Source organism: Odocoileus virginianus, chromosome 11, assembly GCF_023699985.2.
Source record: "Odocoileus virginianus isolate 20LAN1187 ecotype Illinois chromosome 11, Ovbor_1.2, whole genome shotgun sequence".
In the NCBI taxonomy this organism is placed as follows: Eukaryota; Metazoa; Chordata; class Mammalia; order Artiodactyla; family Cervidae; genus Odocoileus; species Odocoileus virginianus.
The window spans coordinates 41517594-41541805 of record NC_069684.1 but is presented as its reverse complement, the minus strand read 5'-3'; the positions used below and the strand labels follow the sequence as shown (position 1 = coordinate 41541805).

General features: G+C 34.1%; 1 protein-coding gene across 3 annotated transcripts in view; it reads right to left on the bottom strand.

Moving 5' to 3' along the window:
- The window catches only part of KIFAP3 (kinesin associated protein 3), a 149961-nt gene that overhangs the window by 76304 nt on the left and 49445 nt on the right, over positions 1–24212 (bottom strand). For all 3 annotated transcript variants that reach the window (XM_020874134.2, XM_020874136.2, XM_020874135.2), the window contains 3 exons: positions 24064–24162; positions 18876–19054; positions 9882–10044 (listed from right to left, as the gene is read on the bottom strand). In XM_020874134.2, coding sequence (XP_020729793.2) covers positions 9882–10044; positions 18876–19054; positions 24064–24162 — 441 coding nt within the window. The remainder of the gene's footprint in view (positions 1–9881; positions 10045–18875; positions 19055–24063; positions 24163–24212) is intronic.

The window sequence follows — 24212 nt, the reverse complement described above, 5'->3', positions numbered from 1 at the left end:
GTTACTAAGCATAAGAAACTACGTCAAGTACAGGGATTAATAGAGCTGAAAAGATTATAAATCGATACTGAACTAAGTAGAGATAAATTTAAGATCCTTATGAAATATTAAGATACCAAAAAGTCAAATAAGTGAATAATTTTGGTGGTATTTAGGCAATAAAACAAAGGAACGTAGATATAAATTTTTACAATGTTTGGAAACTAGGTTTTCCAAGGACCCAAATAAAAGTTTTGAAATATTTTGCAAGATAATGCCTTCTTTCTCTATGCCTAGGAAAAGATCAAAACTATTCAAGAAAATTGATTTCAGGATAAATCAACAAACAACAATTTAAATGATAATTTCTAAAATTCCTTATCAACCCCTTTATATGTCCCTGATGTCAAAGGAAAAAGCTAAATTCAGAATTTCTAAAAAAAAAATACTCATGTGACAAAACAGTACTAATAAAATTTTTGGTTTTATTAAGAGCCTCACATGTCAAAAGAGCTGACCTATAGCACAATTTCTCCTCAACCTTTAATAGTTATTCAAATCACAAAACCTTCCACAAGTAGATATTTTTTTCCAGTTATTCAGCAATTCTCACAACAGCAGGGGTCGCAATGTACTAGTTAAATGTTTCAGGATCCAAAGGAAAGGGATTAAATGTTCATATAGTGCAGCTTTATTAGAGCCTGAAAGATTAATGATTCATTATTCTCTAGTTAAAATAATCTATTATTAATCATACGAAGATTTTTCGGTTATGGGGTCCCCAAATAATAATAAATAAACCTACTTAAAATCATAGCATTTCCAGTTGAAACAGCATCCTTTAAAAATCACTTCTGAAAAGTTCTACCAGATGTACAACTTTACAAAAGTGCTTTTGCATTTTGCCTCCTTAAAAAATTAAGTAATTTCTATATATAATGTTAAATTCAGTCATTTGTCAACTTGAACATATACTGAATAAAGAATTTATTTCTAATGAAGAAAGTAAACTGACCAGTCATATCATATTATATACTAAATGCTCTTTAAGTCTTTCTTCATAACTACAGTGAAGAAAATGTAACTCAAGTTCTTCAAATACTTGATTTACAGAAAGTTTTTTCCCCTTTCCAAAAAAATTTCAGTTCCATGGAATCATTCCAAGTGCCAGCCAAGGAGTAACCTAGAATAATGTAGATTATCTACTAATGTCTTAACTTTTAATTAACACATTAAAAATCCAAGAGATTGATATTTCTGAAGATTTGAAGGGAAAGAAGTATAATCACTCTTCCTAGTTCAACTGTCTAACTGAACATTGAATCAATCAGAGGACATAAAATCAATAATTAAGTCATAAGTAGAATATAAAAGGAATAAAAAATAGGAAATATACCACACTGCACATAGAAATGGTAAATACTGCTTCATGAATATTTAAAAGTTACATATTAAACAAAATGTGTAATATTTATTGCAAAACAATGTATATTAATATACACACATATATACATACAAATATATACATACATGCACATGTGAGTACTGGGTTGCAATGTAAAGTATGATACTATAGCCTGGGATAAAAGATATTTGAAAGGCACTGCTCTAGATGAATTATTTCTTATGTCTTTAAAATCTGTGCTCTCTATAATGCCAACTTCTGTTTATACATAGTAGTAGTGGCCAAAAATCTTGAAAACTCAATTGAGAAGTTTATTTTATTGTTTTAGGAGTTAATGATTTAATTTTTCACACATATAACATACACATTAACAAATGTAAAAATGACCATTCTATTAATCACATATCAGGAAATCATTTTGTCTACACTACATATAATTTCTTTGAACACAGCAAAGAGCACGATCAAACAAAATGGGTTCTTTTTACAGTTAAAAGAAATGTTACAAAGTCCATGCAATAAATGTTACTAGGAAGAGAACCATTTGGGCACTCATTTAGAATTCAGCTTTAACAAAATATAAATTTCAAGTAAGTTTAGTTGTTGGTTTCCAAGACGAAAGGAGATTAGAAATATATCATTAGAGGAAAGGAAAATTGCTGCCATGGAATTGCTGTTGGTACAGAAGAAATGAGAACTGACAGCCAAGGACAAGAGAGGAAAACAGAAAAACTGTATATAAAAATTAAGAACATGGCATTCTGGGGTCATTTAGCAAGGGGGAATACTTGAGTTGTTAATATTTACAGCCCTGTATAATAAATTATCTTCAGAATTACAAATTTTAGTCAATGAAAACAAAAACAGTAGGGAATACTTATACAGCACTTGAGCCCAGGCACTCTGGCTCCAAAGCCCATGGTTTTAACCACTACATTATATTGCTTCTCAATAAAAGTTTAAATTACATTTATGTATTAAAGTAAATTTAAGGAAATATTTAAGAAAAGAATGATGTAATCAAATTTTCAATACAAAAGGATTACATACTCTTAATGGTATAAGCCTGAAAAATAAACATCAATAAAGACCCATTTCAGGATATCAATTATTTGTGTTCTATGTACTTTTAGAGTAATTTCATATATAATATTGCTAATATTCACTAATATTTACTGTACTATATCATTTAACCTTCCCTATTATATATCATTATTCTCTACAAACTGGAGATGAGAAAACTGACATATGGGTTAAGTGATTTGCACAATATCACATAGCTAGTAACTGATGAAACTAACACTCAAAGTCATGTAGTCTGGCTCCAGAATTCTAGCTTTTATTCTATGTGCTTCGTGCTACTGTAGTTGCTGCTGCTGCTGCTACTGTAGTTGCTAGGTATGCTATTTATGGTAATATTTGCAATAATGTCACAGGAGGTACTTTCAAGAGATTCTGGTAATCCTGGAAACCCAGCTAAAATTCAGGAAAATTTAAAAGTGTCTTTCAGGATCATTAGGCTACTTGCTCACCAGCGTTCCAGTTCTAATCCTTTCAAGCATTTGCCCACCCCCTTAAAGTTCTATATAGCTATGTGATTTGCTTTATCAATGGAAATGTGAACAAAAATGACATTTTACAATTTTAAGTTTGCAATTTTCCATTTTCTCTGTTCTCCCTTCTCTGGTGCCATGGTGACCTGGAGGCTCTGTCAATTTGGGTCCTTGACTGATGCTAACTAACATGGACCACCACTTTCAACTTCCTTATAGTGGATATAAACATGAGCAAAAAATAAAACTTTTTTCTATTTCAAGTTACTGACAGCTTACAGTTGTTTATTAATAATCATAGTCTTGTCCTCCTAATACATTTAATAAATGGGTTGTTTTTCTGGGAAGTGATGGATAAAAGGGCTGTTTGGGGGACTTAATAAAATAGAAACAATTCTAAAATTTACAAAAGGGTTCTATTAAAAAAATTCATATTGAATCAGTTACTTGGAATTTGGAACATTTTTTTCCCCCATAGGCTCAACTATATAAGCTTATTTAGCATACAATTTAAAAGAAAAAGAATTGAAAATAACAGTGTCATTAAACAATTGAATAAAAAGCCTGTGAAACAGTTGTTGGGTATTCCGAACACCTGTAGATATTTTGAAGCATTTTATAGACTATAAGTTGCAAGGCACTGTTATCTAGTATATTTTAATTTCTCTTTAACATGTACATTTTCTCCCTTTCCTTGATCCTGGAACATCAGAAGATATTCTCTTTCTTTACTACACATGATTGCCATTGCTTCTATGGCTTTTTGTGGAATGTAAAGGAGGAACTAAAGAAAGTTAACAAGCAAAAAACATGAACATTTGAGAAAAAGAAGAGAAATTGCTTCTACTCAAATTTAATGACATGGGAACAATGAAAGAGAAAAAAAGGGGAAAAAAGAGAGTATGACTAAATAGGAATGATTTTAGAGCCTATTTAGTAGTTCTCAGATAGATGAAAAGTTTTCATGAGTTTATAAATAAATATTGTTTCTTCACATGGCAAAAGAGCCAAGCTGTAACCAACTTCCTCTTTGCTTTTAATAATTATTCAAATCACAATATATTTTCATATTATTTTTCAACTTATTCTACAAGAAAAATTTTGTGTATATTTTTACAAGGAATGCTTTTTAGCCATCATCTTCTACTTACCCAGAAAGATAAGCCAAGAAGTTACTAAGGCAAGGTAACTGTAAACATCTCAACAGAATTATTTTGCTTTCAATCAGTTTTTACAGATGAGCCAAAAACAGAGGGGGAAACTTTTAAGATCATCAATTTCTAGCTATGTATTGTTAAGGTTAGAATAACACTGGCTCTTCACTTTCCCTAGTGTAGCAAAATCCGATGCCCTAGGAATTAACAATATTTCAAAGAAAATATTGAAGCAACACTTTGAAAGAATGAGTGAAAGGAAGTAAGTTTTCAGTTGCTCTTCCTATTCATTTTCTTCATTTCTCTACTTCATGATGATTCCAAGAACTTAACTGCTTCTCAGTAACAGTCTAAACTTAACATGTTTTTTATGTATTTGTTGAATCATATTTTTCTGACTGTTATATCTCATTTGGTGGTGTCCTTTGTCCAGTTTTATTCATCTAATGGACAAGTTTTCCTTTTTTAATCTCATACCTCTCCTGAACGCTAGACCTTTTTCTATCTGCTCATCAAACATCTTTGTCAAAGATATCTTTAACATGTCTGAAATTAAATCTATCACTGATGCCCTCAAATTACTTCTTTTATACTTCTCTATTTCTGTTCCTAGCAGTAACATTCTAACAGTCATTGAGTGTTTATGAATAGTTAATCATTATCCATATCCAAACAGCAGCCATGTCACATTAAGTTTACCTATGATATGTCTGAGCTATTTCAAATCCTAAAATATGACGCTGTTTAAATGCTGTATTCAATATGCCAACATATTTGGAAAACCCAGCAGTGGACACAGGACTGGAAAAGGTCAGCTTTCATTCAATCCCAAAGAAGGGTAATGCCAAAGCATGTTCTAACTACCACACAACTGCACTTATTTCACATATTAGCAAGGTAAAGCTCAAATTCCTTCAAGCCAGGCTCAACAGTATGTAAACAAAGGACTTCCAGATGTACAAGTTGGATTTAGAAAAGGCAGAGGAAGCACAGATCAAATTGCCAATATCTGCTGGATCATAGAAAAAGCAAGAGAATTACAGAAAAACATCTACTTCTGTTTCATTGACTACACTAATGCCTTCAACTGTGTGGATCACAACAAACTGTGGAAAATTCTTCAAGAGATAGGAATACCAGACCACCTTACCTGCCTCCTGAGAAACCTACATGCAGGTCAAGAAGTACCAGTCAGAAGTGGACATGGAACAACGAACAGGTTCAAAACGGGGAAAGGAGTAAGTCAAGACTGTATAGTGTCACCCTGCTTATTTATCTTCTATGCAGAGTTCTATTAACTTCTGTTCAGCGGCTCAGTCATGTCTGACTGAGAGCCCATGGACTGCCTCACAGCAGGTTTCCCTGTCCTTCACCATCTCCTGGAGCTTGCTCAAACTCATGTCCATTGAGTCAGTGATGCCATCCAATTATCTCATCCTCTGTCGTCCCCTTCTCCTCCTGCCTTCAATCTTTTCTAGCATCAGGGTCTTTTCTAATGAGTCGGCTCTTTGCATCAGGTGGCCAAAGTATTGGAACTTCAGCTTCAGCATCAGTCTTTCTAATGAATATTCAGGGTTGACTTCCTTCAGGATTGACTGGTTTGATCTCCTTGCAGTCCAAGGGACTCTCAAGAGTCTTTTCCAACACCACAGATCAAAAGCATCAATTCTTCAGCATTCAGGGTTTTTTTATGGTCCAACTCTCCCATCCATACATGACTACTGGGAAAACCATAGCTTTGACTATATGGACCTTTGTTGGCAAAGTAATGTCTCTGTTTTTTAATCCGCTGTCTAGACTTGTCATAGCTTTTCTTCCAAGAAGCAAGCGTCTTTTAATTTCATGGCTGCAGTCACCATCTGCTGTGATTCTAGAGCTAAAGAAAATAAAGTCTATCACTGTTTCCCCATTTATTTGCCATGAAGTGATGGAACTGGATGCCAAGATCTTTGTTTTTTGAATGATGAGTTTTAAGGTACCTTTTCCATTCTCCTCTTTCACCTCATCACCTTCGTTTTCTGCCTTAAGGGTGGTGTCATCTGCACATCTGAGGTTGTTGATAATTCTTAATTGTCTTGATTCCAGCTTGTGCTTCATCCAGCCTGGCATTTTGTAAGATGTACTCTACATATTGAAAAAGCTGGTTTAAAACTCAACATTCAAAAAACTAAGATCTCGGCATCAAGTCCCAACACTTCATGGCAAACAGATGGGGAAACAATGGAAACAGTGACAGAGTTTTTCTCGGGCTCCAAAATCACTGCAGATGATGACTGCAGCCATGAAATTATAAGATGCTTACTCCTTGGAAGAAAAAGTATGACAAACCTAGACAGCGTATTAAGAAACAGAGATATTACTTTGCTAACAAAGATCTTTATAGTCAAAGCTATGGTTTTTCCAGTAGTCATGTGTGGATGTGACAGTCGAACCATAAAGAAGGTTGAGCACCAAAGAACTGATGCTTTTGAAGACTCCTGAGAATCCCTTGGACTGCAAGGAGATCAAACCAGTCAATCCTGAAGGAAGTCAACCCTGAATATTCATTGGAAGGATTGATGCTGAAGTTCCAATACTTTGGCCACCTGTTGAAGAGCCAATTCATTAGAAAAGACCCTGATGCTGGGAAAGACTGAAGGCAGGAGGAGAAGGGGACGACAGAGGATGAGATAATTGGATGGCATCACTGACTCAATGGACATGAGTGAGCAAGCTCCAGGAGATGGTGAAGGATAGGGAAGCCTGGCTTGCTGCAGTCCATGGGGGTTGCAAAGAGCAGGACGTGACTGAGTGACTGAATGATGAATGATGATACTATGTCTCTTTACCCTTTCCTTTTGCCTCATACCTGACATATCACCTCTTCCCTAATTGAGGCTTTCTTCACTTGTCCTGCTACCACAACATGCTATTGTTCTAGACTCTAGTTTGTGTATCTAATAGAATGATGACAGATTATTTTCCCTAGGGCAATACTCTGATTACGACCCAACTAGCTCAAAATCCTGTAATGATTACTATCATCAACTATATTAAGTATAACTCTTAGCACAGCCTTAAGCTTCATACTACCACATAAACGTATAGGAACCCATTTTTTCAAACTTATCTCCCACTATATACTGAGTCATTGTTTCTCATATTTATCTGGCACCATCTATGCCTTAGGTAGTACTGACCATTTTATCTGAAATTCTTTCTACAGCCTCTATTCTTCCTTCCTTTGTAAATATCATCTTGTTAAAGAGATAAGTCTATTAATATTTGTCTCAAATGGCACTTTGTAATGAAGTAACAATATGGACGCATTCTTTCTTTTAAATTTCAAAGTGTCTATAGATTGAAAAATATTTTCTACAGTGTTTAGCATTATGCTCTGCCCTAGTAGATTAGCAACATTTTAATGACTTAAACTGAATAAACATGTATATCACAGGGAAGTAAAAATAATCTACCCTGTTTGTTAATAATGATTTAATATCTGTAAGAAAGAAACTTGTGCTTACAGAAAGGTAAGTGAGCAACTTACAGAATGTCCACTTTATATTAAATGATAACAATGATGATGTTGGTAATAAAATGATTATAGCTAATATTTATTAAGAAAATATTATGTGTCAGGTACCATTCTAAGCACCTTACATGCAATAGCTTATTTAATCTTCAAAATAAGTTTAAACTGGTTATAATTATTATCCTCATTTTAGAGATGAGGAAACCAAATCAGAGTTTGGGTAACCTGCCCAATGTAATATTCTTAAAAAGTAAAAAAAGTAACAATTCTAGTAAGACAGTCTGACTCCAGAAATGAGCTCCAGGAGAGATTAAAGAATATTTTTTGTACTGAATATCTTATACATGTCAAAATTTACTACTTGTTAATAAAATATGCAGGAGGAGAAGGGGACGACAGAGGATGAGATGGCTGGATGGCGTCACAGACTCGATAGGCATGAGTTTGAGTAAACTCCGGGAGTTTGTGATGGACAGGGAGGCCTGGCGTGCTGCGATTCATGGTGTCGTAAAGAGTCGGACATGACTGAGCGACTGAACTGAACTGAACTGAATAAAATATGAAATGAGAATCCTATGAGTAATTTCCCAAAAATCTCATTTAAATCATTTGTTTCCTAGAAGTAAGTTGACTGGATACTGAACAAGCCAAACAGACTATGAATTATCTCAGGACAGGGACTGTAACTTATTCATATTCATACATTAAGAATCTAATCTGATATTTGATACATAATTCTGCTGAATTTATGATAAAAAAGGATTATATAAATTAAATTCAAGTTCCACCCATTTTACTTTTAAAGTTTTGCTGTTTCCTCACTAAATAGTAGTATTGCTTTGATTCCCCATAAGCAGTTTCTGAAAATGCTCTTCAGTAAGAGTTTCTTCTAAAATGCATAATCAAAGCTCTGTGCAATGTTTGTGGAATGGCCAACGGATCAAATGTTCTTTGACCAACAGACTAAAAGTTTTCCTTTTCTGAGAAAAAGAAAGTAAGAAATAAATTTCCTTAAAACGTTTTTTTTCAAAGGGACTTGGAGAGCTGAGATTTTAAATTATAGTGTTCCCTATCTACTTAATCATAGTTGACTTAATATAATTATACACAGTAGCTTATTATAGTAGATAATAAATCCAACTTTGGCAGCAGATATACCTGAGTTTGAATTTGGGCTTTGTCTTTTATCCACTGTAAATGGAAATAAATGTATATAAATGGATATAAATGTAAATCCTCAGATGAGGGTTCCACAGATAATGTATAAAGCACAAAGCAAAATAGCTGGCAAAGTACACATTCAATAAATTTTACTTCTAGTGTTGTAAAAAGATAATGATGAAGTCAATGAGAAAGTAGATTCACAGATTTTAGACAACTAAGAATAAACTTAACTTTAAATCATTCCATCTATTCCACTACTTAAAAATATTTGAATATATGGAAAAAGCTACAAATGAAACTGTAGTGCTAAACAAAGAAACAGTTATGAAAGCTGAGTAAAAATTTGCTTTCTAGCTAAAAAAGGCAGTGGCATTCCAGGTGGAGGAAAAAGGCAGGTGGACAGGCACTTAGGCATAAAAGAACTTTTGAGAGAATGGTAAGGAGGACAAGGTATAAAGCATATGCTGGGGAGGAGCAGGTGCCTATAAAGACAGACACTTAATAGACCAAAAAGGGTTTTTAAATACTCTGCTAAGAAGCATTATGTACTAACAGGCATTATGTATAAGAAGCATTATGTCTGAGCACAAAAGCATTAATTCTTGAATCCACCTTTGCTATATAGGTATCTTGCTAAAAGCTAAAAGAAAATGATGTATAAATGGAATCCTCTAATGTAATACTTTCTAACTAACACTATATAAAAATGACCTTTTCTACTTAATGACAGAAAGGCTCCATAAAGGCTTGTGTATTGGTAATGAGTATTTTAAAAGTATGGCAAAATATAAGAACTCAAAGAGTATCTACTTTAAAAAAATGCTGAAGAGAGGGTAATTTTTCCTTCTTGCTCCCATGGTAGTATATTTTCACTTTGGCTTCACTTTCACAGGGGTAAATGAAGTCAAACAGCTAAAAGTTTCTATTTCATTTCATTCTATACCACCATGGAAATCCTAGCACAGGTCATTTTTCATTCATTCTTAATAATTAAGTACCTAATCAAAGAACATACACAGAACAATTTTTTCAGCAGACTTTTCAAGACAGACTTAAATTTTCCAGTGATGTTGGAAATTCCAAGCAGCACTATCAATTTTTAAAAAGCATACCTAAGAGCGCAGTGAGTTTGGGAAGCAGTCCAACTTGTACCATCTTATTCCTCAGTCCTGTGTCAAAGGACAGGTTTAGTAGAAGTCGGAGGGTGATATTTAGCAGATCTTCATGCTCACAAGGTATCATTTTTACCAGTTTTTCAACAATATCCATTTCCACCTATAGAAAATAATAATACAAATGCAGTCAGTCTCTATTACACAATAAGACAAAAAAGATTACAAAGAATTATCTTTTCATTGTTTTCACCCTCATGAATATGTATAAGTAATATGGGTTTATTTCTCTCATTTTAATCTGTAAACTTCTCTGAAACCAAACTTTTGAGGAGAAAATACATATTTCCAGTTCATCCCTTCCTTCTCTTATTTCATGGCATCAACTGGAAGACAAATTACTTTGGGTTCTTGAAAGCACATTATGAATTCCACCTACTAAGTGCCAGAACCTGTCCTAGATTAAACCAGATTCTGTCTTGGCTTTTAACGATTCCAGTCTAAAAACAGAGCAGAAATGAAACAAATAATTAAAATGCAATGTGATAAATGTGGAATGCACCAAGTACTCTAGAAACAATGTGGAAGGAACTATAAGCTACCTAGAAAAGACTAAATTTGAAACCAAGGTTTAAACAATGTATAATAATTTGTTCTCTGGTAAATACATTGATAGGGTTTCCCCAGTAGCTCTGTGATAAAGAACCTGACTGCCAAGCAGGAGATGCGAGTTTGATCCCTGGGTCAGGCAGATCCCCTGGAGAAGCAAACGGCAACCCACTCCATATTCTTGCCTGGTAAATCTGATGGACAGAGGAGCCTAGTTGGGTTACAGTCCCTGGGGTCGCAAAAGAGTTGGACAGGACTTAGCAGCAAACAGCAATAACAAAGACAATGATCATCTGTGTATCTGTGTGCTGAGTTGTTTTCTACTCTTTATGATCCCAGGGACTGCAGCCCACCAGGCTCCAATACTTTGGCCACCTGATGCGAAGAGCTGACTCACTTGCAAAGACCCTGATGCTGGGAAAGATTGAAGGCGAGAGGAGAAGGGGACGACAGAGGATGAGATGGTTGGATGGCATCACTGACTCAATGGACATGAGTTTGAGTAAACTCCAGGAGTTGGTGATGGACAGGGAGGCCTGGCATGCTGCAGTCCATGGTGTTGCAAAGAGTCGGACATGACTGAGCGACTGAAGTGAACTGAAAGCATCTATTTATACTATCCTTCCCATATCTCCAGTGCAAATTTTCAATGATCTCATAAAAATCACATTAATAATTGAGGCCTCAATATAATTTTTTCCTTTCATTCTAAGCCAAGGAGTAAACAATTATTTTTAATGGTAAACTGACAATCCAACAACAATTTTTCCTTCAGACGTGTATCTATATTCCATGGACACACTGCAATCATATCCTAGAGCTCTGCATAAAGAAGTACAAGTTCGTCTCCAAAGACTCTCTAACTTTGGTTCTCCCTTTCTCCCAGCTTAATCGTCCAAACAGGCTGTGGGATTCAGTCGTTAATGCCACACAATAATTCCCACTTAGGCCAGTGACAAGTATTTGTCATGTTATACAGAATTGTAATTCCATTACTAGCTTCTATGATTACAGTGAATAACTTCTTTTTCAGTTTATTTATTCATTCAACAAATGTTTCTTAACTGAGAAGACATGTGGTTTTTACTCTAACTGTAAGAAAAACCCAAATACAAAATCACAACTTATTTTTTTACATAATTTAACTAATTTAAATTTTATTTTTTTCCCATTTATTTTTATTAGTTGGAGGCTAATTACTTTACAATATTGTAGTGGTTTTTGCCATACATTGACATGAATCAGCCATGGATTTATATGTGTTCCCCTTCCTGATCCCTCCTTCCGCCTCCCTCCAAAATCACAACTTAAAAAATAAAACAGCATCAGAGCTGAGGTTGCAAGGAAATCAATTGGTTTGAAATATAAGGAAAATACGCATACCCAAGGAGATAAGGGTCATGAGCACTGGTTTATATGGAGCAGAGGGCAGAAGAAAAAGAGGGCTACCACAGAATTCAGTAGGAACACTGAACAAAAAGTTTTAAAACAAATAGTTTAGCCAAATGTGAAGCAGCCTGAGACTACAGAACTCTGAAGCTATATATGCTCAGGGAGTTTGCAACCACTTGCAAACTCTTTTCCAAGGACCTTATTAGACGGTCACAAGAAATACTAGGGATAGGACAGAAGATGGTAGAAAACTTCCACACAGAGGCATGGACCTAAGAAAGAGGCATTACTGTTAATGAGGAAAACGCACAAAATCTTCTTCAGATCTTTTTTCTCCTATTTCTCCTAAAAGACAAAAGACTTAAGATTCAGGGAAATATGGCAAATCCTGTCACACCTGAAGCACTGGTGAAGACCCACTGCAGCAAGGGCAAGGAAACAGAAAAAATATCCTGAGGAAAGAAGTTGACAGTATGACTTAGGAAGCCCCACTGCTGAAAATCATGGACACAGGACAAGCCTAAAACTAGCCTGAAACTAAATTAGAACAATGGAAAAAGTTTCTTCTCTCCTCCTCCCCACTCCTGGCACAAATTAACAAGGCCAAGTGACAAACAACAGCAGTATATTACTGGAGGAGAGTTAAAATGAAGAGGAAGATTCTCTTTGAGGTACAGGCATACTGCAAAAGCCTGAAGTAGAGGGTGGAACATGAACCCCTGAGAAAAATCCTCTGGCAATCAATATTCTACCAAAGACAAAATAATGCTAGATGAATTTGAAGCTGATGATGCCTGGAGGGTAACCAAACAGTTAAACTCCTGACAAAAATGACTTAAGTCCCAACATTAAAAACCTAAAAAAGGTCTGACCATTTCCATACATAAATATCATTTATCTCACTCTCTACTAATCTACACATAGTATCCAGCTTTCAACAACAAAAAAATTATGATACACAAAACAGCAAGAAAAAAACCCACTGATAAGATAATGCCATCAGCAGCACCAGATTCAGATATGACTTGTATAATTACTAGACAGATAATTTAAAATAACTATGATTAACATGTTAAAGACCCTACTGGAAAAGATGAAAACCACATGTAAATGGACAGAGTATCTCGCAGAAAAAAATGACACAAAAAGAATTAAATTTTAAAACACATACGTAGGAAATCTTCAAAGGGCTCATTAGTAGATTTGATATAGCTAATGCCAGAATAAGTAAACCCAGAGGTGGGCAGGTCAAAAAGTCACAAGTAAAAAATGAATTTAGCAATGGCTCAAGACATAAGAAGGTCAATACACAAATTATGTATCTATATTCTATCATTCAACAGTCAGGAAACTGATACTTTCTTTTTTAGCAACTATCGTTACAATGGTAAAACACTTAGGTATAGATCTAACAAAATATGGGCAAAATATGTATGCTTAAAACTACAAAATCATGAAAGAAATCAAGAAAGACCTAAAAAAATGGAGAGTTATACCATGTTCATGGATTGGGAACTTTAATATGGTTAACACACTGTATCCTGCCAATAGAGTCAATTCAATCTCAATCAAGATTCCAAGATATTTTGTTTTCTTTAACAAACACACTACTTGATTCTAAGTATATATGGAAAGATAAAGAATTTGAAGTAGCCAGAACAATTCTGAAAAGCAGCAAGAACTTATGAGGCTCACTCTAACTGATTTCAAGATTTATTGCAAAAGTTACAGTAATCTAGACAAACATGCATCAGCAAAAGCATAGAAGCAAATTAGTGGAACAGAAAAGAATCTAAAAATAAAATCACACTTACATAGGGCAATTGATTTTCAACAACAGTACAAAGGCATTTCAATAAGGTACAAAGGCAATTTAGTGGACAACGGACAGTCTCTTCAACAAATGGTGCAAGGACAATTAGAAATCCATATTCAAGCTACCAACGGTATTTTTCACAGAACTAGAACAAATAATTTCACAATTTGTATGGAAATACAAAAAACCTCGAACAGCCAAAGTAATCTTGGGAAAGAAGAATGGAGCTGGAGGAATCAACCTGCCTGACTTCAGACTCTACTACAAAGCCACAGTCATCAAGACAGTATGGTACTGGCACAGAGACAGAAATATAGATCAATGGAACAGAATAGAAAGCCCAGAGATAAATCCACGAACCTATGGACACCTTATCTTCGACAAAGGAGGCAAGGATATACAATGGAAAAAAGATAACCTCTTTAACAAGTGGTTCTGGGAAAACTGGTCAACCACCTGTAAAAGAATGAAACCAGAACACTTTCTAACACCATACACAAAAATAAACTCAAAATGGATTAAAGATCTAAATGTAAGACCAGAAACTGTAAAACTCCTAGAAGAGAACATAGGCAAAACACTCTCCTACATGAATCACAGCAGGATCCTCTATGACCCACCTTCCATAATATTGGAAATAAAAGCAAAAATAAACAAATGGGACCTAATGAAACTTAAAAGCTTTTGCACAACAAAGGAAACTATAAGCAAGGTGAAAAGACAGCCCTCAGATTGGGAGAAAATAATAGCAAACGAAGCAACAAAGGATTAATCTCAAAAATATACAAGCAACTCCTGCAGCTCAACTCCAGAAAAATAAGTGACCCAATCAAAAAATGGGCCAAAGAACTAAACAGACATTTCTCCAAAGAAGACATAGAGATGGCTAACAAACACATGAAAAGATTCTCAACATCACTCATCATCAGAGAAATGCAAATCAAAACCACAATGAGGTACCATTACACGCCAGTCAGGATGGCTGCTATCCAAAAGTCTACAAGCAATAAATGCTGGAGAGGGTGTGGAGAAAAGGGAACCCTCTTACACTGTTGGTGGGAATGCAAACTAGTACAGCCACTATGGAGAACAGTGTGGAGATTTCTTAAAGAGCTGGAAATAGAACTGCCACATGACCCAGCAATCCCACTTCTGGGCATACACACCAAGGAAACCAGATCTGAAAGAGACACGTGCACCCCAATGTTCATTGCAGCACTGTTTATAATAGCCAGGACATAGAAGCAACCTAGATGTCCATCAGCAGATGAATGAATAAGAAAGCTGTGGTACATATGCACCATGGAATATTACTCAGCCGTTAAAAAGAATTCATTTGAATCAGTTCTAATGAGATGGATGAAACTGGAGCCCATTATACAGAGTGAAGTAAGCCAGAATGATAAAGACCATTACAGCATACTAACATATATATATGGAATTTAGAAAGATGGTAATGATAACCCTATATGCAAAACAGAAAAAAGAGACACAGATGTACAGAACAGACTTTTGGACTCTGTGGGAGAAGGTGAGGGTGGGATGTTTCGAGAGAACAGCATTGAAACATGTATATTATCTATAGTGAAACAGATCACCAGCCCAGGTTGGATGCATGAGACAAGTGCTCGGGCCTGGTGCACTGGGAAGACCCAGAGGGATCGGGTAGAGAGGGAGGTGGGAGGGGTATTGGGATGGGGAATACATGTAAATCCATGGCTGATTCATGTCAATGTATGACAAGACCCACTGCGGTATTATAAAGTAATTAGCCTCCAACTAATAAAAATAAATGAAAAAAAAAAAAGAAAAAAAAAAGAAATCCATATTCAAAACATGGCTATTGATATATATGTAAAATTATATCATATGTAAAATTAATATGTAAAGTTAATTAATCATATGTAAGCACCATATGTAAAATTAACTAAAAATGCATGGATCACAGACTAAAACAAAAGCAACACCACCACCACCACAAACTCTACAAAACTTTTTGAAGAAAATCTCCATGACCTTAAGTTAAGTAAAGATTTCTTAGATACAACACCAAAATATAATCCATTGAAGTTTTTTTATATATTGGATTTCCTAACAATTAAAACCTTTGCTCCTCACAGGAAAATAAAAACATGAACCATAGAAAGGGAGTAAATACTTCTAAAACATAATTGATAAAACTTATATTCAAAATACAAAAACAAGGCTCAAAAATTAATAAGATATGCAACCCAAGGAATATATATCCTCTCTGTTCTTAAATTTATATTCTAGAATGACTTAGTCCCTTTTAAGCATATTGTATTTATACTAAAAAATTAAAACTCAATTTAAATCATTAATTGAAAGATTTTTTATGCAAATTAAATTTCCTTTAAAATACATAACCCCCAAAAGCAAGGTCAATATTAGTTCATTTCAACAGTAAAATGAACACTTCACAGATCAGTTATCCCTCCCCTCCATTCTTTTTAAATAAAATTGCCACAGGCTTCATCTGTTACTAATTATACTAAGTAATATTTTTCTTTCAAAAAAGCCACAATACACACTGGTTGTTATAGCAAACTTAATAAAGTAACTTGGACAGTTTTTTTTTTAATTAATTAGTATTTCCATTGCACAGAATGAAATGTAAAACGTGCCAAGCAGCACAATCATATAGTTAAACACTAGACACCATGTTGTTCTTAAATTCATATTCTAGAATGACTTAGTCCCTTTTAAGCATATTGTATTTATATTAAAAATGAAAACTCAATTTAAATAATTAATTGAAAGGTCTTTTTATGCAAACTAAACACAGTCTTCTAATCATGTTTTTGATTGATAAAGCCCAATCCCCAAAGCTAAATTTAGTAATTTTATCTCAATAATGCCCTCTCAATTTGATGCCTCTAAAATGAAATTTATAGTTAATTAGTACTTTTATTAAAAATTCTATGCAAAGTGACAGCTTATCAAACACTTATAAGCAAATTTATTTCAGCATTTAAGTAATTATTTTTCAGTGTTTCTGAAAGTCAACATTTAAAAATTGCTTATACTTCATCTTGCTAAAAATGTTATTTTAAAAAGTAACATAAAATGAATTTTGTCTTGGAGGCAGAGAGGAAGAGTAGAAAGTCAAATCCTGGTGATGTTTCCTTGAGCCAATTATCTAACCTCTCTAACTCTCTGTTACTTCATCTTTATAATTAAGAGTTAATCTACAAATGCAGACATAGATATTAGGTCTAGTTGAGCTCTAAGAATCCTGATTCTATATAATACACTTAGGAAAAATGAATTCTTTTCCACAATGAAAGATGAAATGCACATCATGTACACTAAAATTCCTGCCAATCAAACTATTCTTATGACTTTGGATGAATTACCTTTTCTGATCCTCAATTTTTCCTCCCCAATAATTTGTGAAATTTGATAATTTATATTGTATCTTCTGAATCTATGATTTTACCAGAAAATGATTTTTCATTATGTTTCTGAGATCATCTTTTGACAGAATAAATACATAAGAAGAAGAGTATTATCTAAATACAAATAAAAGCAGTGTATAGCAGATACATACTTATGGCAACTCAATTTGAATTGTGCACACTTGTTAAAGGTGAACTTATTTCAAACACATAAATGGAAGAATATATTTCAACTTACAGCAAGGGGAAACAAATACTTAGACACATTCTAACTATACTCAGGAGTATATATTAATATATCACCATGTCATATTTTTCTAGAATATAAGATCAATGAAAATAAACAACATGTTTTTGATTAATTTAAGTAAATTCAATCCTAAAACAGTATCACACACAGCTATCTTCAATAATCATCAAAACTAATGATGAAAATGATGCATGCTAAATATTTTTGGGTAAAATAAAATTTCACGTATTTCAAGTATCAGAATTCAAGACATTTAATAAACCTAATTAATCAGTCTCAGGTATTCAAAGAGTACACCATGTCATTCAATAAGCATAAGTTATTTCCTAGCTTATTAGATTTTAAAAGAAGGAAAAAAAAAAACAGGTAGAAATACTATATGTTTAGACTACCTGAAGGAGACACAGTCTCCTAATGACTTGTAACAGCATATAGTTCTAAAAGTTTCCAATCAAGTTAAAGCCAATGACCCAATAGTTTCACTCCTAGAAATCTATCCTAAGAAAACAAACAGAATATAGACAAAAAAATGCATGTACAAATGTGTCCACTGAAGTCTTATTTATAATAGCTGAAAGTATAAGCAACTTAAGCATCTGAAGGCAAGGTATGGTTATTGTATAATCTCTTCAACCTAACATCGTTCTTACAAAGACTCTTTAATGACATGGAAAAAAGCAGATAATTTTTATTCTGTCTTTATTTATTTACTGTTTTGTTGTGCCTTGTGGCATATGGGATCTTAGGTTTCCCAACCAGGGATAGAACTGTACCCCTGCAGTGAAAGTGAAGAGTCCCAGCCACTGGACCACCAGAGAATTCCCTATTCCATCTTTACATCTTTCTGTATTACATATACTTTTAAGCTGGAGAAATAATGTATGATCAATTTGTACCATTTATCAAAAATAACTGCATCAATACAAGATGGCAAATGGGAACCTACTGTAATGATACAAAAGGAAATGAAGACGGTACAAATAAAGAGGGCGTTAACTAATACAATGGCTCTGGTAACAGAATGAAAGGATAGTTCAAGGGATCTATCAAGCAGAATCAACAGACTGCAGCTACCGACTGGAACAATAAATAAGGAGGAGGCTGGGCTAAACTATATTGCCACACACTAATACCAGAAATGCAGGAGAAAAAAGAATTTAGGGGAAAATAATAAGGCCAGATAACTCTGAATCACAATCTAAAGTTAAAATTACTTTCTATATATTATGTTTAATATGGAAAGATTCATTCTGTATAATATGGAAAGATTCATTCTGTATAATATGGAAAGATTCATTCTGTATAATATATTAGGAAAATATTTTATTCAGAAAAGTTCAATTATCTGGAATATGAAATATATTTCCTAATGAAGCCACTTAAGTGAATTACTGCTATTGTAATTTTTTTAATTTAGAATTATCTTAATAGGGGGATAATGTGTTTACTTTTTATTAAAAGATTCTAATTTGAAAATGGTGAACATGGACTGTTTCAACATAAGTTACCATGTCATTTTTATTCTCCATAAAAATGCTGAGTTTCTTCAAAAATGACACAACTAGAATAAGCAGCTCAAAATTGTCCCGATCAAGAGCTTTCACCAGCATGTGAACTATGTTCTTGTTCCTCATCTTCAGCTCTGTACGTGTATCCTCAGCAAGATTCAGAAGCAAATAAAGAGCAACTAGAAAAATAAAATAAATGAGAGTTAAATAACTGGCACATTGAATCAACAATTTAATAAATCATTTCTACTCACTAAAGTGACAGATGTAGTTCTAAGAAGATAATGTTATCTTGAAAATTTTAACTAGCTATTCATTACAAAATTAACATTGATATATATGCTATAATAAATACAGCATATATATAATAACATTTTTATGATGCTGAGAAAGACACAATAACCAAAATAAGACAATGATTCCTACATTTTCAAGCTGAAAGTTTCATGGTAATCAAATATCAATTAAAGGTACATATTAGAAAATAATAAAACAGGAAAATAGAGAAAAATAATTTTATACATGTGGAAAAAAAGGTAAAATTTCAACACCCAAGGGTTGCTATGTTAAAAAAATGTACAGTATAGCCAGAGCTGAATTTAAGGATGTACATGCTAAGTTGCTTCAGTCATGTCAACTCCAAGACCCTATGGGCTATAGTCCACCAGGCTCCTCTGTCCATGGGATTCTTCAGGCAAGAATACTGGAGTGGGTTGTCATGCCCTCCTCCAGGGAATCTTCCCAACCCAAGGACTGAACTAGCCTCTCTTACATGTCCTGCATTGGCAGGTGGGTTCCTTATCACTACTGCCACCTGGAAAGCCTGAATTTAAGGATCCTAAAACCTATTTTTCATATTCATATGGGTGTTGCCCCAGTAGTATGGAATAATTAGTTTTAGACTAAATGCCGCTCATGTCCAAACTAACAAATCTTAAGAGCAAGACCAAAAAGGATTAAACTGTTACCAAGTAATCTAATTATGCCTCAAAATAAAGCTCACAAATATTTATAGGAATAAAATAACATTTATCACCTACCAGTGGAAATTTCACATAGTACCTCCAATCAAAGATTATTAACCATTTAAAAAAAGCAGGAGGGACTTCCCTGATGGTCCAATAGCTAAGATTCCAAGCTCCCAATCCAGGGGGCATCGGTTCAATCCCTGGTGGGGACTTAGATCCTGCATGCCCCAACTATCACATGAGTCACAACTAAAACCCAGCACAGTCAAATTAATTAATTAACTAATTATTTTTTAAAAAGCAAGAAAACACAATCTATAAGGAGAAGAAAAACCATCCAGTTGAAAGTATCCCAGAACTGACACCAAAGTTATAATTATGGAACAGGAATATTAAAAGTCATATAACTGTATTTCAAATGTTCTACAAGTTAAGTAGAGACATGGAAGATATAAAGTTAAATCAAATGTCTAGCATTGAAAACTGCAATGCCTGAGATTTGTATATTAAATTGAATTGATGGTAGTTTAGAGACTGGAGAAGAACAGATTATTGAAATTAAAGACAAAACTAAAAACTATCCAAAATTAAACACACAAAGGAAAACTACAAGAGCAAAAATGTAAAGATATCAGTGAACTATGGAACCAACTTCAAGTGACCTAATATAACTGAATATTCTGGAGCCCTGAATAAATAATAATTGGTAATTTTAAAAATTTGATAAAAAATATAAATCCACATTCCCAGTAAGGTCAGTGAAATCCAAGAATAAGAAACATGAAGAAAGCTACATCAAAGTGAAAGTGAAACTCACTCAGTCGTGTCCAACTCTTTGTGACCCCATGGACTATACATCCATGGAATTCACGAGGACAGAACACTGGAAGTGGGTAGCCTTTCCCTTCTCCAGGGGATCTTCCTAACCCAGAGACTGAAGCCAGGTCTCCCACATAGAATTCGGATTCTTAACCAACTGAGCTATAAGGGAAGCCCAGCTACACCAAAGCACAATATAATTAAACTAGTCAAAACAAAACAACATCAAAAAGTATGTATGTGAATGCTCAGTTGCTGAGTTGTGTCGTCTGACTCTTTGTGACTTTACAAACTGTAGCCTGCCAGGCTCTTCTGTCTTTGGCATTCTCCAGGCAAGAATCCTGGAGTGGGTTACCATTTCCTTCTCCAGGGAATCTTCCAGACCCAGGAACTGAATCTACTTCTCTTGCATCTCTTGCATTTGCTGGTGGATTCTTTACCACTGAGCCACTTACATACCTATCAATAATTACTTTAAGTGCAAATGGACTAAAAGCTGCAATCAAGAAATGCAGTGGCTGACTGTATATAAAAACAAGACCTATACATATGCTGCCTACAAGATAATCAGTTCAGATCTAAAGCCACAAACTGACTGAAAGTGAGAGGATGGAAAAAGCTATTCCATGCAAATGCTAAAAGAAAAATGGAGGAGCAATACTTATATAAATATACTTTAAGCCAAAGACTATAACTAGAAACAAGGGAGGACACAACATAATGATAAAGGGATCACTCCAACAATAAAATACAATTTTAAACACATATGCACATGGAAACACAAAGACCACAAACAGCCAAAACATCTTGACAAAGAACAAAGTTGGAGATATTCCACTCTGATTCCAAACTATACTACAAAGTTACAGTAATCAGAACAGTGTGGTACAGTACGAAAAACAGACACACAGATCAATGGAACAGAGTAGAGAGTGCAAGAATAATTGTCAATCTATGACAATGAAGGCAAGAATATACAAGTGCTAAAGATGGCTTTTTCAATAGTGTTAAGAAAACTAGACAGCTACATGTAAAAGAATCAAACCGGACTACTTTTTCACACCATATACATAAACTCAAAATGGATTAAAGGCTTAAATATAAGACCTGAAACCATAAAACTCCTATAAGAAAACAGGTAAGATGCTCTATAACATCAACCTTAACAATAATTTTTTGAATATGTCTCTTCAGGCAAGGGAAACAAAAGTAAAAACAAACAAAGTTGACTACATCAAACTAAAAAGCTTTTTTATACACCATTGGATACTATTAACAAAATGAAAAGGCAGCCTACTGAATGAGGGAAGTTATTTGCAAATGACATATCTGATAAGAGATTAATATACAAAACATATAAAGAACTCACACAACTAAACATCAAAAAATCAAACTCAATTAAAAAATGGGCAAAGGATTTGAATAGAAATTTTTCCAAAGAAGACATACAGATGGCCAACAGACACATGAAAAAAGCTCAACATCACTAATCATCAAGCAAATGAAATCAATACTACACTGAGATAACACCTCACACCTGTCAGAATGGCTATTATCAAAAAGACAACAGATAAATGCTGACAAGATGTGGACAAAAGTGAACCCTTGGCGTACTGTTGAAAGGAATATAAATTGGGTTCAGTCACTCTGGAAAACAGCATGGTGTTTATCAAAAAGTTAAAAATAGACCTACAATATGATCCAGCAATCCTACTTCTGGGTATACATCCAAAGGAAATAAAATCATGATCTCAAAGAGAGATTTGCACTCCCATGTTCACTCCAGCATTATTCATAACAGTTGAAATGTGGAAGCGACTCTAGTGTCTATAGATAAATGAATAGATAGAGTAGATATGAAATACACATTTATATAAAATATATATTCCATAAAGAAATCTGAGCACCAGAGAATCGATGCTTTTGAACTGTGCTGTTGGAGAAGACTTTTGAGAGTTCCCTGGACTGCAAGGAGTTCAAACCAGTCAATCCTAAAGGAAATCAGTCCTGAATATTCGTTGGAAGGACTGATGTTGAAGCTGAAACTCCAACACTTTGGCCACCTGATGCAAAGAGCTGACTCATTGGAAAAGACCCTGATGTTGGCAAAGACTGAAGGCAGGAGGAGAAGGGGATGACAGAGGATGAGATGTCTGGATGGCACCATCAACTTGATGAACATGAGTCTGAGCAAGCTCAGCGAGTTGGTGATGGACAGGGAAGCCTGGCGTGCTGCAGTCCATGGAGTTGCAAAGAGTCAGACACGATTGAGCAACTGAACTGAACTGATAATACATATGAAATATATACTGTATATTACTTACATATGTTATATGTAACATATATATATAGAATAGGATATTATTTGTTAATAAAAAGGGATGATATTCTGATTATTTGAGTCAACAAAGATGGATCTTGAGGGCATCGTGCTAAGTGAAGTAAGTCAGACAGAGGAAGATTGTAGGTTCTCACTTATATGCTTTTATGTGGAATGTAAAAACTTTGACTTCACAAAAATAAATAAATTGATGGTTACCAGAAGCTGTATTGTGGAGGAAATGGGGAGATGGTATTCAAAGAATACAAACTTTCAATTATAAGATGAATAAGTTCTGGGATCTAATATATAGCATGGTGACCACAGGTAAAGATACTGTATTGTATACTTGAATGGTGCTATGACAGTAGATGTTAACTGTTCTCACCATAACAACAACAGAATGGTAATTATGTGAGATGAAGGATTTGTTAAGTAATCTTATTGTGGTGAACATTTTGCTATATATATGTGTATCAAATCATTACACTGTATACCTTAAACTTACACAATGTTTGTTATATGTCAATTATATCTCAATAAAAGCTGGGTGAAAAATCAATAGTCAGCTACAAAGCAGTAATTTCTTATAAATGATACAAGATTTTGCATCTTATCAATGGCTGAGAAATCATATTATTAAACTGTTAAATCTGTCAACAAACCCTAGAAAGAGGAGACTTTTTTTTTTTTACTAAAGAGATATATCTTGAAAAGTTTTACATCAGTTTCCTAGGAAAGCAACAAAATTGTCACCATATAAGAAACATATGGAAGGGTTTGAGAGACAAGATTCTTATTACTGAAAAGGTCACACAATGGATTAAAAAATCCACTCTGATCAAAACAATTTCAAGAATATAATTTATACATTTAAGAACTGGATGGGACCTTTTGGTGGAAAGATAGTGGAGTGAAATTTGAAACATTAATATCAATGCTAAAGAGAAGATTTTGTAGCACATTAAGATTCATAGAATTTTCAATTATTCTGACATTAGCTTTATTCATCTAACAAACATAAACAAACTAAATGTACAGTAAGCACTCTGTTGCATTCTCATTGCTTAGGTATTCATACCTCGTAACAGCTGTTCTTGTTTTACCACAAGCCCTTGGTATTTTTTAAATGTTTTTTCATAATCTTTTCTCAAGGTTTGGTTTTCAGGGTCTTCATCAAGTAAACAAGTTAAGGATCATCCATATCCAATGAAGCAAAGAAAACCTACC